The 16,327-nt window shown below is 42.0% G+C and overlaps 1 protein-coding gene across 1 annotated transcript; it reads left to right on the plus strand.

Moving 5' to 3' along the window:
* Window positions 1–5,676: 5,676 nt before the first annotated feature.
* On the plus strand, window positions 5,677–15,361 carry keap1a (kelch-like ECH-associated protein 1a; the record flags this gene model as incomplete). Its single annotated transcript, XM_080836624.1, has 6 exons — window positions 5,677–5,886; window positions 6,860–7,216; window positions 8,267–8,943; window positions 13,599–13,804; window positions 14,461–14,637; window positions 15,195–15,361. The coding sequence occupies 6 exons, from the start codon at window positions 5,677–5,679 to the stop codon at window positions 15,359–15,361; spliced, it is 1,794 nt and encodes a 597-aa protein (XP_080692750.1).
* Window positions 15,362–16,327: the final 966 nt, after the last annotated feature.

Raw genomic sequence — 16,327 nt, forward strand, 5'->3', positions numbered from 1 at the left:
AATTTGTGAGGGATCCCCCCCTCACATACTTTCTAAAGTCAGCGAAGCACCTTTGGCATTTCTTTCCAATAATGCAGGACAGATGTATATCAACCATGTGGGCAGTGATGGTAGGATTTCTAAAATGTGTAGCCAATATTCCTGTAGGACCTGCAGTAGTTAACTTCACCCACCCCCCACCGCCAACTACCCCCACCACCACCACTACCCTCTCTTCCCCCTCCATCTGGATTCAATGTGTTGTTGCAGAGCATCAACAATCAAACAAGAAATGGCTAAAAGGAGGGGTTGGAGTTTTCTTGCAGCGGGTGCTCTCATCTTACAGGCCAAAATGGCTACTCTGTGCATATGGGTCTGAGAGTGTCTCCATCCCAGTTGCTGCATACGTTTTTTTTTAGTGTTATACAGCGAACAAAGAGATCAAATAGTTTTTATTTCATTCAAAATCACTGCCGTTTTTTGAAAATCCCCACTGCAAACTCAGTCACTTTTGGACACAATAATCACAACAAACCCTCGCAAGATTCTGGTGAGACCACAATTTTTAGAATTTTTCGCAGGGAATAAAAAAAAAAATCTAAAATCAAAATCACAGTAACTTCAAATGCACTTTTTGAGAATTCCCACAGCAAATCCAGTCTGCTTTTGGCAACAACAATCACAACAAACTCTCGGAAGATCCTGGTGGCACTGTATGATGCATTTTGAGGTAAAAATCTACATTTCAGATAGCTATCCATTTGATATATTCACTTCAGAATTTTTAAATTGTAACTTTTTAGAATTACTTTTTATAAATAATGATTTTTCAGTGTAATTTAATTAGGTAAGCTCTTCATTAATACAGGATTTTGTAATAAAGGATTAAAAAGCATTCAGGAGTTTTACATAATGTGCTCATTCAGCAGGCTATAATCTTGTATATGCAGTAAGTCACACTTCACCAGCAATACATTTAAAGTTGGTATTGCTGTTTTTGAGAAATTTCCTTAGGGAATAAAATAGTAAAAGAAATGCTGTCAGTGGTTGGTCATCTTGCATGTCAAAAGACAAACCCCTCTTTATAAAGGGTAAGCGGTCCTTTGTCCAGTTAATGCACAATAAATTCTAGGCTTTATATTCATGGTCAAGGCTTTTGAGACAACCAACTCTTGCACCGGCCTCCTATGTCCACAGGAAACAAGCTAGTAGCTTACTGCAGTCCTGCTCTGTCCTGTCCTGTTGATTGGGCAATTTGATTCTCGACACAAACCAGTAGAGGGCAGTGCTTCCACGTGTCCTCAACATGTCTGCATGTTCATCAGTGGCTTTTTTAAACACGGCTGATATTTGTTAATTTCTTTTTTTATTTGTTAGATTTTTTAACTTCTAATTCTTTATTACTCAGATTTTTTTTAAACGTGTCTGATACTGTTAGTTGTTACTTTCTATAAAGCACGTTGTGCACTATATTGTTTAAACCACCTTACCTTAATGATTGCTGATGTTGCTGATTTGAAGTAAGTAACAGACTATTAAGAGAAATATTTAATATAAAAGATAATGAAAGCTGTCTCCATATGATGGAAATGTATTCATGCAGCTAATGATTCTCATTCAATCAGGAGTATCTTTAGCAGAAGTCTTGTTTGAAATTGCAATAAAGACTACTGTATATTTCCTGAATCCTCTGAAAGATACATACTGAATGCTTTGAGTAAGACGGTTACAAAATGTTTAAACATTCCCTCTTCACATAAAACATAAAATATGCTGCACGCTAGCTTACAGTTTGACTTTCATTACATTATTTGAAATCAGCGGGCCGGGCACACGGAGGATGTGTTTGCACTGTATCGAACGAGGAGAGACAACGAGCCATATTTAAAGACTTTATCTTAGGGCGTATTTCCATGTTGCGTTTCTCTCTAGCAGAAACGAGCTGGCAGGGTGCTGGGGAGTGTAATGGAACGTCTGACCAAGACTATTGTAATGTCCCCAGATACACATTGTCTCAGAACCATGGTGCAAATTTCAGGGTGGTTTGACACCCCAAGACCTCGACTCTCCAAAAGAAGGTACAAGTAACTTTTTGGAAGGGTCAAAACATTTAAATATTGTGTATACGTTTTCAACTGCATTGTACCGCTATATTTCATATACAATCTGAAAAAAAGTTTAACCCCCTCATTTGTGATTGCATAATTGAAACGGCAAAGAACCATTGATCTGAACCATACCATGGCCTGGTTTGTTCCAGGTTCAGCTGCGGTATGAGGAGTGAGAAGGCCTATTGTCCAGTTTTGCTGTGTCATGATGATGCCTTGTCATTATTGTTCAGAAATAAACTACTGCCAGTAACACTGCCTGAAGATAAGGTTCACAGGTATAGCCAGTGTTGACAATCAATTGTTATGCTAATCATGAACTGCTTTTTAATGCCATTCCTTGTTTGACATTGTTCTGCATACATCTTAAATAATGTGAACTTTATCCTAGGTTGGAATTTAAGTGCATATGCATTAATCATGTACAAAACATTCAGATTACAGCACAGAATACACACACACACACACACACACACACACACACACGCTCCATTACACTAATCAAGTAATAGCAATCTATAGTTTTATTTAACTTGTGTTTTTAAGACAATCATGACAGTTTATATACTATTTAGTAAGTAATGGTAGGCTATTGTTTAAAGTTAGAGAATACAAACATTCATAAATTATTCAAAAACAAGTTAAATATTGGCAGCTATCAGTTAGTGGAGGTCATTTTAGTTGTATAACTTTCAGAACAACCAGTTGTGCTTGTCAGAAAATACATTTCTTTGTATGAATGCAAAAGAAAAAAGAAACCTTGTGTATGAGAACTTATTCATGTTTGTTTCCTGATGCAGAAGACAGACCTGACACTAAGGCAAACACAAGTCAACCTGTTGGGCTGTCCCTAGGAGTAGTTTAACTACTTCCTCAAGAACATGACAAAGTCAAAGTTCAGGGAATTTATCCCTACCAAGCCTCTTGAACTAGGTGGTCACATGCACACACAGTTATCTATAAACTATTATAATGAGAGAAAATATATATTTTAATACACTGACTTGTAAGCCTGACACATTTAGAAAAAATGTTTATCATTTCACAGAAGGTGAAACTTAACTGTGAGAAAGATTTGTCAGAAAATGTCAAGCAACCCAAGGCCATTGCCCTTTCAATTGCTTTATTGTTTATTTTAAAATAATGTATTTACAATATAAACACGTATTAACCATATTCTCCAAATTGTGATTAATTGATACTGACACTGATACTGACTTTTAGACACTGAACTCGGTTAGGCTGTCATACAGTCTTCAAAGTTTCAGCTACAGCTGCTAGTCGTTTCCTGTGCGTGGGCGTCTGTTTGGGTGAGCTGTGAACTGCAGTCCTATTTACCTGAAATAACTCACTGAAACCCGCACCTTTCATCGCTACTTTCGGTTCGTTTGTTATTGCCTCGGGCGCCCGGATAGCTCCATAGCGGGAGCAATACGCTAACTTGCAGAGTCATGCTGATGTTGAAATCGCACGAACTCTGCGCGCGCATACTTCATATTTAGATGACAGATGGAGGCCGATGGGACATGATCAGACGTTTTAGATAGGCACCGCCCATGCAAAATCTCTGTCTTGATGCTGAGTCCTAACTAAACTTCTCCTTCTGCTCAACGGACACCCAGAACAGACGATGTTGTTGAAGTCACGTATGTTTTTCTGCGGGGACGTATAGCAAGCAGTCTATAGGCTTCTTCGACAAAATAATCTGTGCAATTCCCGTGGAGAGAAGTTTCCTATACTATTTCGGACAGTTCTGGAAAGAACACCGTCTACAGGTGAGATACGGAGTTAAATTTGTCAGATTTGTATAGGCTTTGACTTGGGACTTTGACTTGGGACTGGTTTAGAAATGGATGTGGACTGAAATGGATTTGTTAATACATGTGTTGCTCTGAATTGGCATTTGATGAGTATTTTTGAATCCACTGCACTGATATATCAAAAATAATCATTAAGGCCAATTTTGATGCACACTGCATAGCACTATGTCATTCAGTTATGCAGTTCATCATGCAGTCGTTTTCCTCAAGCGTTCTTGTTCTTTCTTACTCCCTGATGTGAGATAAATTGCATGGTATGTATCACAGCCCTGCTAAAAGTGATCCATCTCTCGCTGCCCTTTTTTCATGACTGTGTGTCAACCAACTAATGTCCCACCCTGGCCATCGCTGTGGGAAATTTGACTGTCAACATTTAATGGCTTATTCAATCTGTTTACTGTTAAAGATCGTCATGTGCAACGATGTCATACACCACAAGCGACCTGACAAATTTCCGACTGAACAGCCAAGTGAAGTTATTTGGGGTCATCAGCAGTTTCCCTGAACTTTGCTACCGCTATCATTTGCTGCAGGGGTGAAGTTTAAAAGTTAATTTAGCATTTGCACTTCCCCCTTAGCTATGGCCACACATAGTTTCATTTCTATTTCATGATATTCATAGTGAGAATCCCCCAGTGCAGAGTTAGGCTAATGCTAAGGTCCGTATAACCATTGAAGCCCACATTATCGAGTAAGTTAAAAGAAGGATGGATGCTCAAAACAATGCACCATTATGAGAAGGCCCGAGGGCCCTACTGAAAGGGTCTCTGATAGAGGAAGTGGTAGTTCAGTGTCTTGTGATCGTGGCATATGGAGGGGGAGGGAGGGGGGTTACTGTAGTGCTGCACTTTGCATTATGTAACAGCAACGTCTAGGCTCTCGGGTCAGTTATAGTTAAGCAACATATGACCAAACAAGCTATGGGCGTGTAATGAATTTCATAAATGAAAGAACATTCCGTGTGTGGTGTTGTAAAATGTCACCTGGTTACTGCTATAGTTACCGTGAAGAAGGGGAAAGAGTACAACTTTAATTGGTTGTACACTCACATCTAAGTACAGCTGTACTCCCTTAGTCATGGAAATCTGTGCTGTTGCTATTTCATTTCTTATTTTAGCCCTTTTCTGACTCCTCAGTCCAGGGTAGGTGTGGGCGAGGACAGCTTGATGGGAAAGCAGATGTACTGGCAGGCATAAAACACTCAATTGCACTGATTGACACAAGGTAGAATATGAACTTGCAGTGTCTGAGGGCGAGATAAGCCTCTCTGTTATCATTATCTCTGACGTTTCTCATTTTTTTTGTAGATAACCTTCTGACGGATATGGAAAACATGACAGACTGCCCGTAAGTGCCAGCGGGACACGTCCCCCCTCACTCTTCAAGTTTTCAGGAAAAGGACTTCCTCTCTTTTACACCCACACACACCTACACATTTCTTTTTGCAAAGTCTCTCACCAATACCTGCATTGACAAGGAAATGAGGAGCAGCGCTCATTTCCACCACCGAGATAGAGGATGAGTGATCTGTGACGTAAACGTTGGGTTTCGTTACGAATGTCTTCCTGATGGATCAGTGATCCAGTAAGTTTACCTGCTATGCTGGACTTCTGAGCAACAGTGAGAGGCATGGCTTCTGTTTTAGCGACACATTGTCCTAAGTCTCTAACCTTCAGCTGGAGGTAGAGGCTGTTCACCACAAACCCGTCTCTACCTCAAACCGTCTGAAGTATTTAAGAAGAAGTTGAGAACACACATATGCACTGAGAATGATATGCCCAAGGAAGAAGAGGCCCACGAAAGATGAGGATTTCTCAGCCATCGCTGTGCCCTCTATGAAGGGCCTTGGCTATCTGGATTACACCATAGAGAGCCACCCAGCCAGAGCCATGCAGATGATGGATGAGTTTCGCAGACATGACATGCTGTGTGACTTGGTTCTTCATGTGACCTACAAGGATAAAGTGGTGGATTTCAAGGTAGGGACACTGAGACAAAAATATAGATACATGAAACTCACCCTTTAAAAAAAATGTTAAGTAGAGTTATGCAGTGTGGAATGACTTAATTATTTACCGCAAATAAATAAAGATCTGAACAAACTAGAAAGCGGTAGAATTATTTCTTAGTTCATAAAAAAAATGAATAATGTTATGACCTAACAGCTCTTCTTTTGTTACTTAATACTTGTTGACCAGACTTGTTGCCTAGATTCCTGAACTTTTCATTGCAGGCCCCCTTTTAACATTGAGAAAAAATGGCCCCCGCCACCCTCCGTCTCAACACCTCAGTGCAAAAAATAAATAGCATTCTTAGAATTAAATTTAAAAAAAGATGCCCATTAGCTGTTGCAAACCTTTTATTTGATCAGAGCTCTTGTTTAAAACGGATCAAATCTGGCTATATCAAAGTTTTCTGATTGGCTTTGTATTGTTCCATTCTTTGGATCAGTTCATGTTAGGCACAGGTCTGTTGTATTAATCATTTGGCTTACTATCCCTTAGGACACATAGGCTAAATGCGAAACCCTGAAAAAATTACATAAAGTACAAAGTAGGCTATAAACTCATAAACAAACAGGTTAATTACAGGCCACTAAACTGTAAAAGCATTGCCGTATGTATAATTTGACCAGAAGTTGTTCGCTCTCAACCCATGCCTTACTTGCTGGTACCAGAATATGGCATTTCTAATCCAATGCATTGTGATGGTGTATCTCAAAGTAGGGGTGATGATGTTAACATGGTCGTGCTACTGTACTTTTCTAGAAAAATCTTAAGCCGATGGATGCAGCTTTGCCAGAAATATCTTTTCCATTACCATTTTCATTCATTGCCAGTTCTGGATGTGGAGGTGTGGAAATGAATCCAGACTTATATGTGCTCTTAAGGTGCTCTTATGCAGTATGTGCTCTTGTGTGTCTATCCTCATGAGGCCATTGCTCTTTTCCAGGTGCATAAACTAGTACTGGCTTCCTGCAGCCCCTACTTCAAAGCCATGTTCACCAGCAACTTTAGGGAGTGCCACGCATCGGAGGTGACCCTGAGGGACGTGTGTCCACAGGTGGTGGGCCGGCTGATCGACTTTGCCTACACATCACGCATCACCGTGGGCGAGAAGTGCGTGCTGCACATGCTTCTGGCTGCCATGCGCTACCAGATGGAGGATGTGGCCAAGGCCTGCTGCGACTTTCTGGTCAAGAACCTCGAGTCATCTAACGTCATCGGCATCGCCCGCTTTGCAGAGGAGATCGGCTGCACGGACCTGCACAAGCACTGCCGCGAGTATATCAACACACACTTCAGCGAGGTAGGCATCTATGTGTGTGTGTGTGTGTGTACTCATGCTCTGAGTAGGTCATAGATCATTAATCAGTAACCACCAACAAAGCAACGTGCTCATCTGCCAAGGCTGGTTAAGTCAATAATACATGATATTGACCCATATGTGAGACACACATTTGTGACAGAACGTTCCCTGGCAAAAGTACATAATTGTCCGAGCGTAGACATCATAGCTCTTTTTTTCATTCATGTACTGAGTACAGACCAAGTCTTATCTTGAGAAAAAGTTGCGGAGGAGTGACTGCATCTTGCATCAAAGAAAAGTCTTTGGAACACATTACTATGAAAATATCAGTGAGCAAACAACTCAAGATACTGAAGTAGTTCAGAACATTATATGCTATTTGATTACTACAAACCAAACAATTGTATCATTTGAATAAAAACAATTGTGGATGTGGATAAGCAAATAACTTGACTCTGATAAGTACTAAAGAGCATTTCATAGTCTTAAGTGTCATACATTTGTTAACACCTTGAATTTACATCGTGGCATATCTTTTGCACTGGTAGATGTGGAGGCAACTAGACATTAGCAAGTAGTGTACTGACCAGAGGGTCATATAGGGTGTGTTCACCTACAGGTTTCTAATTCTAAAAGGAAATATTCTGGGAATTCTGCGGATTCTACATGGAATGATCCAAGAGCATTCTACCTAATGACTGTAAAAAGCTTGGACAGCATGACATCATGCCCTTCTGTTAAATAGAGATGAAACCATAAGTTGTTGAAATCGGAGGTTCCAATTGGAGCCTGATTCTGCACTGGAACTGCATGTGTCGTGAACAGAATATTGGTCAGGTCCACCCAGAACTGTTCTGTATTCCATAATATGCTCCATGTTTTAGTTCTTTCTGTCTGGTTCACTTTTTTAATGGGTTTAAGATGTCCATGCTTTTTAGTGGACTTGATTGTGCCCTGTTCTCTGACCGTGCTGAAAGTTTGTGAGAACTAGAGCAATCATTGGAAGAAAGCCTCTCCTCTCAGTGAAGTGTGCTGCTCTCCCTCCCACAGGTCACCAAAGCGGAGGAGTTCTTCAGCTTGAGCCACTGCCAGCTGCTGGAGCTGATCAGCCAGGACAGCCTGAAGGTGCTGTGCGAGGTTGAGGTGTACGAGGCCTGTATCGAGTGGGTCCACTGGGATGTGGAGAACCGGGCCCAGTACTTCCACGCGCTGCTCAAGGCCGTGCACATCTACGCGCTGCCGGCAAAGTTCCTCAAGCGCCAGCTCCAGCACTGCCCCATCCTCAGCAAGGCCAACTCCTGCAAGGACTTCCTCTCCAAGATCTTTCAGGAGATGTCGCTGCGGAAACCGTTGCCCCCGGCACCGCAGCGGGGCACGCAGTTCATCTACGTGGCCGGAGGCTACCGGCAGCAATCGCTGGCCTCCATGGAGGCGTTCGACCCTGGGCGAGTTGCGTGGCTCAGGCTGGCCGAGATGCCGTCCCCCTGCAGCGGCCTAGGGGCCTGCGTGCTGTTCGGGCTCCTCTATACAGTGGGCGGCAGGAACCTGACGCTCCAGAACAACACAGAGTCAGGCGCGTTGTGCTGCTACAACCCCATGACCAACCAGTGGAGCCAGCACGCCTCGCTCAACACGCCGCGGAACCGAGTCGGAGTCGGGGTCATCGACGGAAACATGTACGCCGTTGGAGGCTCACAGGGATCCAGGCATCTCAGCACAGTAGAAAGGTTAGGAGCTATGCTTTTGAATTTAAAATGAATTTAAAAATGATTGTTAGTTGCAGAATATGTGTATGACCAATGAGTAGCCATTTCAGTTGCTGCCCTGATATCTGAAAGAAAAGTTAGGAGCTATGTTTTAATTCCCAACATAAAGGGGTTCCCATGGATCCAGACATCTCAACACTGTATGTTAGGAGCTATGTCTTAACTGCCTAAATAAATCAGTTAGTTGAAAATTATGAGAGAATACACTTATAAGCATTAAGTCAAATCTTCGGTTGGTATGCTTTACTTGCTCGCCCTGATATCCCAAAGAAAACACAATAGAGATCCACACAAATGGGAACCAGCTCTTAAGAGACTCTTATAACAGCATCATTTTTTTATGCATACAGATCAGTTATGCCAAAACAACTGTTAAAAGCAAAATAAATCTAGGACTACAGACTTAATCCTTTTAGTCGATTTAATTTACTTTGCTAATTTGATGCCTCCCAAAGAGCATCGTCAACAAAAAATGCGTTAAATAATAGCCTATACGTTTGTGCTATTTAAACTTCTCACCATGACACAGAGTGAACTAATAGCCTATACGTTTGTGCTATTTAAACTTCTCAACATGACACAGAGTGAACTAATAGCCTATACGTTTGTGTTATTTAAACTTCTCACCATGACACAGAGTGAACTAATATGCTATATGTTCGTGCTATTCAAACTTCTCACCATGACACAGAGTGAACTAATAGCCTATACGTTTGTGTTATTTAAACTTCTCACCATGACACAGAGTGAACTAATAGCCTATACGTTTGTGTTATTTAAACTTCTCACCATGACACAGCTTGAACAAATAGCCTATACGTTCGTGCTATTTAAACTCCTCACCATGACACAGCTTGAACAAATAGCCTATACGTTCGTGCTATTTAAACTTCTCATGATGACACAGAGTGAACTAATAGCCTATACGTTCGTGCTATTTAAACTTCTCATGATAACACAGAGTGAACTAATGGCCTATACGTTCGTGCTATTTAAACTTCTCATGATGACACAGAGTGAACTATTAGCCTATATGTTCGTGCTATTTAAACTCCTCACCATGACACAGAGTGAACTATCATCATCTGGTGACTCCTCCAAAGGTCTTCCTCATCGGAATGTGTGTGTTACTTTATACCTTTTCTTGCTATTCAAACTCCTCGTTGTAACACAGATCTCACTTAGTTCTGCGTGTGACGAAACATGACTCCTTTCTTGTGGCTGGCCTCGTGGTGTGGTGTGATAAGGCATTAAGGGCCTGATTTACTAACAGGATTGCGCCCATTTCTGGCGTAAAATAGCGGTCGTAAACATAAAACGGTATTTACTAATGGGCCGCAGCGCATATTAACGCCTGTGGGTGTGAACAGGGGAGGTAACTTGGAGGTGGGTGGTAACGTAGGCGTGAGGCGCAATTTACATGGGTGGAGACAAGGTAAGTGCGCCTAATGATGTCATGCGTGGTATTTACTAAACTGCCTGTGGAGCGCACGTCTCCAATTTGCAGGCTAATTCTCCGCCTCATAAAAGCACGTCTTAACCAAGCGCAATTTCATTGAGTCTGAAAACGTTGATATGGCAGCAGTGATAAGAGAAAGGCGAAGAAAGAAGACAGAGACAGCGCACAGAAATAATTTTTTCAACTCGCATAACACATTTTCAGTTAAATGAACCACAAATCATTAGACGGTACAGGTTAACCAGCCACGCAATACTTAAATTACTGAACCAGATCAGAGATGACATCTAACCCTCCAACCGGAGATCACATTCCATTTAATCAGTTGGTAAACATTGCAAATATTGGCACCGGATCATTTCAAACAGTTATAGTATCAGCAGTTGATGTATCTCAGCCTTCACAAATATTCACACAGGTACTCGAAGCATTGCTATGGCGCACTGGTCAATACATTTCCCCACTGCCACAGCCGAAATTTTAGACATCAAACAGGACTTTTTTTGAAATCGCAAACTTTCCGAACATAATATGAACCATTGATTGCACTCACGTCCATATATATTGTAGTGAACCCATGTCCCTTGTAGAAATTATTAATCTCGCCATGTACACATCTATATTGTTATAATAGACAGTTTATGCATTAATGCCACCAATAGCATATTCTTTATAATCGTGTTCTTTTAAACATCTTGCTGTAGGGGATGGCGGGCAGAACAACATTATAGCAGCGCACACATTGAATCAGGTTCAGTGATTGAGCGAACGTGAACCAATATATCAATCTCCACTTGCTGTAGCTTCATTTTCTCTTCCTAAATAAATACCACGGAAAATACGGAAAAACACCGTGCGTTAATGTGCGAACGCAGTTTAAGCAGCGGTCGCAATGTTAGTAAATCAGGCGCTATATAGGGCGGAGTAAACACAGATTGCCCAGCGCGATCTGGTTTGATAAATACCAACTAAAATGCGCTAAAACACCGTGCGTTAATTTGCGAACGCAGATTAAGAAGCGCTCGCATATTAGTAAATCAGGCCCTAAGAGTACAGCGTAGAACGTGACATCTGTCTTCACTTCTGGTGAGTGTTTTGACTCAGATCACCCTCCGTACAGTGGAGCGTGAAGATAGGATGGGTTTCAGGCACACTCACAGTCACACTTCAAGAATAGGCCTAAAGTGAGAGTGCCTTAGTTTCACAACCCACATACCGTTCCTCACCGTCAGAGTCAGGGTGTTCCTGGGAGAAAAGAAAAAAGAAAGAAGGCTGTTTGTCCCCTCAGTTGCACTCATAATTCTGTCAGGGAAGAGCAATCGGAGGTAAATTATGCTGCTATTGTTTCCTCATGCCCACATGCTTCTCTGCCATTGGTGCCAAGACACCAGAGTGCTCAGTGCTTTCACAACACTGTCTTATGGAGTGGATTTAGTATTTAAGATCTTTTCCCTTTTCGGCAATAAATTGTCTGGATAGTGTTACGTTAAGCTCAATGGATACAACATAAAGACATGGGCTTCTTTTAGAATTACAGCAGTTGAGGCGTGTGTTAAAAACAACCCGGTCAAACTGAAAGCAGGGAAGGCCAAACACACCACTTAGGAATGTCAATCTCGTTAGGAATGCTTTAACTGCTCCGTGAACAGTTCAAAGGGAAACACTAATCTGTATAGAAATTTAGGCTGTGTATGTAGTCCTGCTAAATTCACACTGCCCCTCAGACAAAAGGCCACTGCTATTCAATACCGATATTTAATCCAGTTAGTGCAATATCTCAGCAGCTTTATTTATCGCGTTGTATTGTTTCATATCATATTGCGTAATAGGAGTAAACAGGCCACATTGATCTATCTACCTTTAGTTTGGGGAGGTGATGTGTCTATGTTACCTGTGTACTAGTTTGGAGTAACACCGGCGTAACACTTATAACTACCTTAGTGTTACACTAATTACCAAAACAACATATAAACAACAGATATTGGTATGTTTCTACAGTGCGGGCAAAATTCTACACAAGTCTGACTAAATCCAGTCCCAGTACATGTGTAGGTACATGCTTGGATAAATAAGTGTTAAATCTGCATCTGTTGAGATCCAGCAGATGACCGGCAAAAAGCCCCCACTCAAGGATGGGATACTCCTGACATCATACAGCACCACCATGTTGACTTAAGGTGTTGCCAGACATTAGCCTACTTCTGGTTGATGAAAGTTATAAAACACCTGTGGATTGTGTGTGTCCCAACACAGCAGGACAAAGCCTGTGTTTAACACTGACTGAAACAAACAGGGCGTGGGGGGAAAACGGGAAGAGGTTGTGTAGTAATGGATGTGACTAAAGACACAAAGGGCTACTTTGACACAGTTGCGTGTCATCATGGAAACCACATATGTGGCTTTCAGAGAGGAAACATATCAGCTGTCTTCTCAGATCGTGACCGACAAAGCGCCTAAAGCTTATGCCAGTGTTGAGCACTGACTGAAACAAACAGGGAGTGGTGGAAAAACAGAAAGAGGTTGTGTAGTAATGGATGTGACTAAAGACACAAAGGTCTACTTTGACACAGTGTAAACCACATAGCTTTAAGAGAGGAAACAAGTCAGCTGTCTTTCCTGATTGTGACTGACAAAGCTACTCAGAACCATTTAACTTGCTAAGCAGTGGGCTACCATTCCATTGGTGGCTTGCCATGCAGATGTGCCTACTGTGTCTACCATTTCTCCTCAGAGAACAAGTCCCTTTTGTGTACTTCTGATATAGGTTTACTGAATGTCACAATTTGCTCAGTTGTGGTCAACTGCCAGGATTTCAGGGGTTATGTGTTCAGGGCAGCATTAAATGCAAAGTCCATGTAAATCCTGGTGCACCATAATAAGATTGTGTAACGGAGGCTTTTTCTCAAGAACAGAGGGGCCTGTATTCAAGTGAATGGAGGGATTGTAATCTAGTGATGGTTGCCTTAGAACAAGGTTATCAATAAAAAGTTCATTTTCCCTAAGCTCGACGGGAGGATGATGAGAAATATATGCTTTGGAGGCCAGTTTCTTGATTGCTCCTCTGCTCTTTTTGGAATTGTGTTTAATGTATTTTAAATATATATATATCTGGAGAAAGGTGATGGTGACAGTACTGTGCATTGTCTCATTGTGACAGGTATGACCCTGAGACCAACCGCTGGACTTTTGTGGCCCCCATGTCTGTGGCGCGGCTGGGAGCTGGCGTGGCCGCGTGTGGGGGGGCTCTTTATGTGGTGGGGGGGTTTGACGGAGAGAACCGTTGGAACACAGTGGAACGCTACCACCCGGACACCAACACTTGGCAACAGTTGTCCCCCATGCACTCGGTGCGGAGTGGCTTGGGTGAGTATGGCCTCGCATGACTAATTACCTTAAACCTCTGTAACCTCTGTAAGGTGACCTGGCATCTGAGTTTAATGTATTTGAGATGATTCGCCTGCAGTCTGTGGTGCTCTTTTTTGTTTATTTAAAGCCCTCAAAAGCTTGCAGAGAATCTAGTTGAAACTTTTCAAACTTTCATGTGTTCGTGTGTGCCACATGATTTTTGATTGCAGTCTGTGTTATGGAATGGGTAGCTGTATTTCTTTTTCTGAAGCTATGAAAAGCTTGTAGAGACTTTGGTTGTTTTGTTTACAATAAGAAGATTACATTTGGTTTGACAGGTATAAACAGTTCATGTGATTATGAGGATGGTTACTTACACATCCAAGTATTCAAAGCTATTTTTGTGTCTCAGATCTTGTCCCTTCATAACTAATCATCTTAATGACAAGAATGGCTGGAACATTTTGCCCCTTAACATTCAGGGCTATTGCTGGATAATAGATTGGCTGATGGGCAGTCAGAAAAAATGACAGAAACTAAACAAATAAAAAAGAATTCAAAACAGAGATTAATCCGGAGTGTCTGCGGTGACATCTGTGAAAACAAAAAGTATCTCTGTATATGTGAAGTCTTCACTCTTAAACCCAGTAACCTCAAACATGCCCCTCTTTTAGGCCTGGTGTGTGTGGACACCTACCTGTATGCGATCGGGGGCTATGACGGGCGGACGCAGCTGAGCAGCGTGGAGCGCTACAGCGTGGTGAGGGACGCGTGGGAACCCGTGGCGTCCATGAGACACTGCCGCAGCGCCCACGGCGTCACCGTCTACCAGGGCAGGATATTCGCTCTAGGTAGGAGCACACAGGCAGGGACACACACCATCCCAAGGGTGCCTCATGTGAACTCGCTCAGAACAGAGAGAATCACTGTTTACCAGGCTATTTGGCTAAGGGCACCTTGGTGGACATCAACGAAAACATCTTTCAATTCTGTTTTGTTTCCAGTACAAGACACTGTTGACTAGGGCTGGATATTCACTCTCACTCTATGTAGGCACAGATCATGGCTGCCTGGTGTGGAAGCTATGTGTTAACAGTTCATAGTTGGCTGAAATGTGGTAACCATAGTAGATTTAACCACAAAAACAGCTCTCGGTGGTGGGATTTTTTTCGGGTTCTGTTGCAGAAATGTGTTTTTAGTACAGAAAGGAAAGCGGTTTGACGAGAGTACATTTTTGGACATGAGTTATAGATGCGGGCATCAGGACTCGTTCTGATATATATTCTGTTGCAGATGTAGCTATGTTTTAGTTAAGACAGCAGTTTAACAGCATTACATTTTTAGAATAGCCTCCTATACTGACCAGTGACCTCCTATACTGACCAGTGCTTGTTTTAATATTCCTCAGGTGGCTTTAACCAGGGCGGCTTCCTGTCCAGTGTGGAGTGCTATATTCCAGAGAGCAACGAATGGACATACATAACAGACATGCCCATTGGACGGAGTGGAATGGGCGTCGCTGTTACCATGGAGCCTTGCCCAGGCAACCTACCAGAACAGGAGGAGGAGGAATGAGGTTGAATGAAATAACTACTACTACTGATTTATCTCCAGGGTTTATGGTGCTTATACAGACCCGACTCATCAAATCATCTCCTGGAGATTACTGTATCATCTGGAATGTTATGCCTTTTTTAACTTTTTTTTTTATTTTGGTTTTACAGTTTTGTAATTATTTGACATTCATTGTTATTTGCACATCTTTTGGAAGGATGGTTAGCCCTAATTGCCTCAGTGTTCACCATATATATATTTTTCAAAGTTGACTGTTGACTGTTGATCCACAAACTCAAAAGGTCTTCATAAAGTAGCTTCATGATGCTACAGGAGATTCAGGTATTAACATTTTCGCCAACTGGATTGCGGTGAGAATTGGGAATGGGATTCAGCACTGGGAAGGACACAAAAAACTATTAATCAAATAAATCGGAAAAATGGCTTGCAGGCACACATGGGAATGTTTTTGACATGTTTTTGACATTTTTAAAAGCTGAAAGATTTACAGGTGAGGACTTGCCAAGTCATTCACCTCAAAAAGAAGCTGACTCCTGAATCTACCCATTTGCCTTGTAACCTACCTGAGATGTGAATGCAACTTGCATTGCTGAATCCTCAGCCAAAATAAACAGGCATAAGTTCTCATGTGACAAAATGTTTTTTTTCTCTGTCTTCAATGTTAATGGTAGGAATGTCGAACAAAGCACAATTTATGGTTGTCCGTTTACGGACACACGTAGACATGGAGAGCTCTCTCCGATGTTGCAAACCCTCTCCGAGCACCTCTCCGTGGCCTGACGTGCACCTCCCAAATTTTGTAACTATCCGACTCCGTCAATCCTAAAATATATCAGTATCAATGCTTTACAACACCCACCACCGTCGGAGAACCATAAATGAAAACAAGTCCATCAAGGCAACTGCGTGACCCTAGAGTAACGGAGTCGTAGAAACATATTTCGGCCTTATCCGGCTTGATGTAGT

The sequence above is a fragment of the Sprattus sprattus genome (assembly GCF_963457725.1).
Source record: "Sprattus sprattus genome assembly, chromosome: 4".
NCBI classification, from domain to species: Eukaryota; Metazoa; Chordata; class Actinopteri; order Clupeiformes; family Clupeidae; genus Sprattus; species Sprattus sprattus.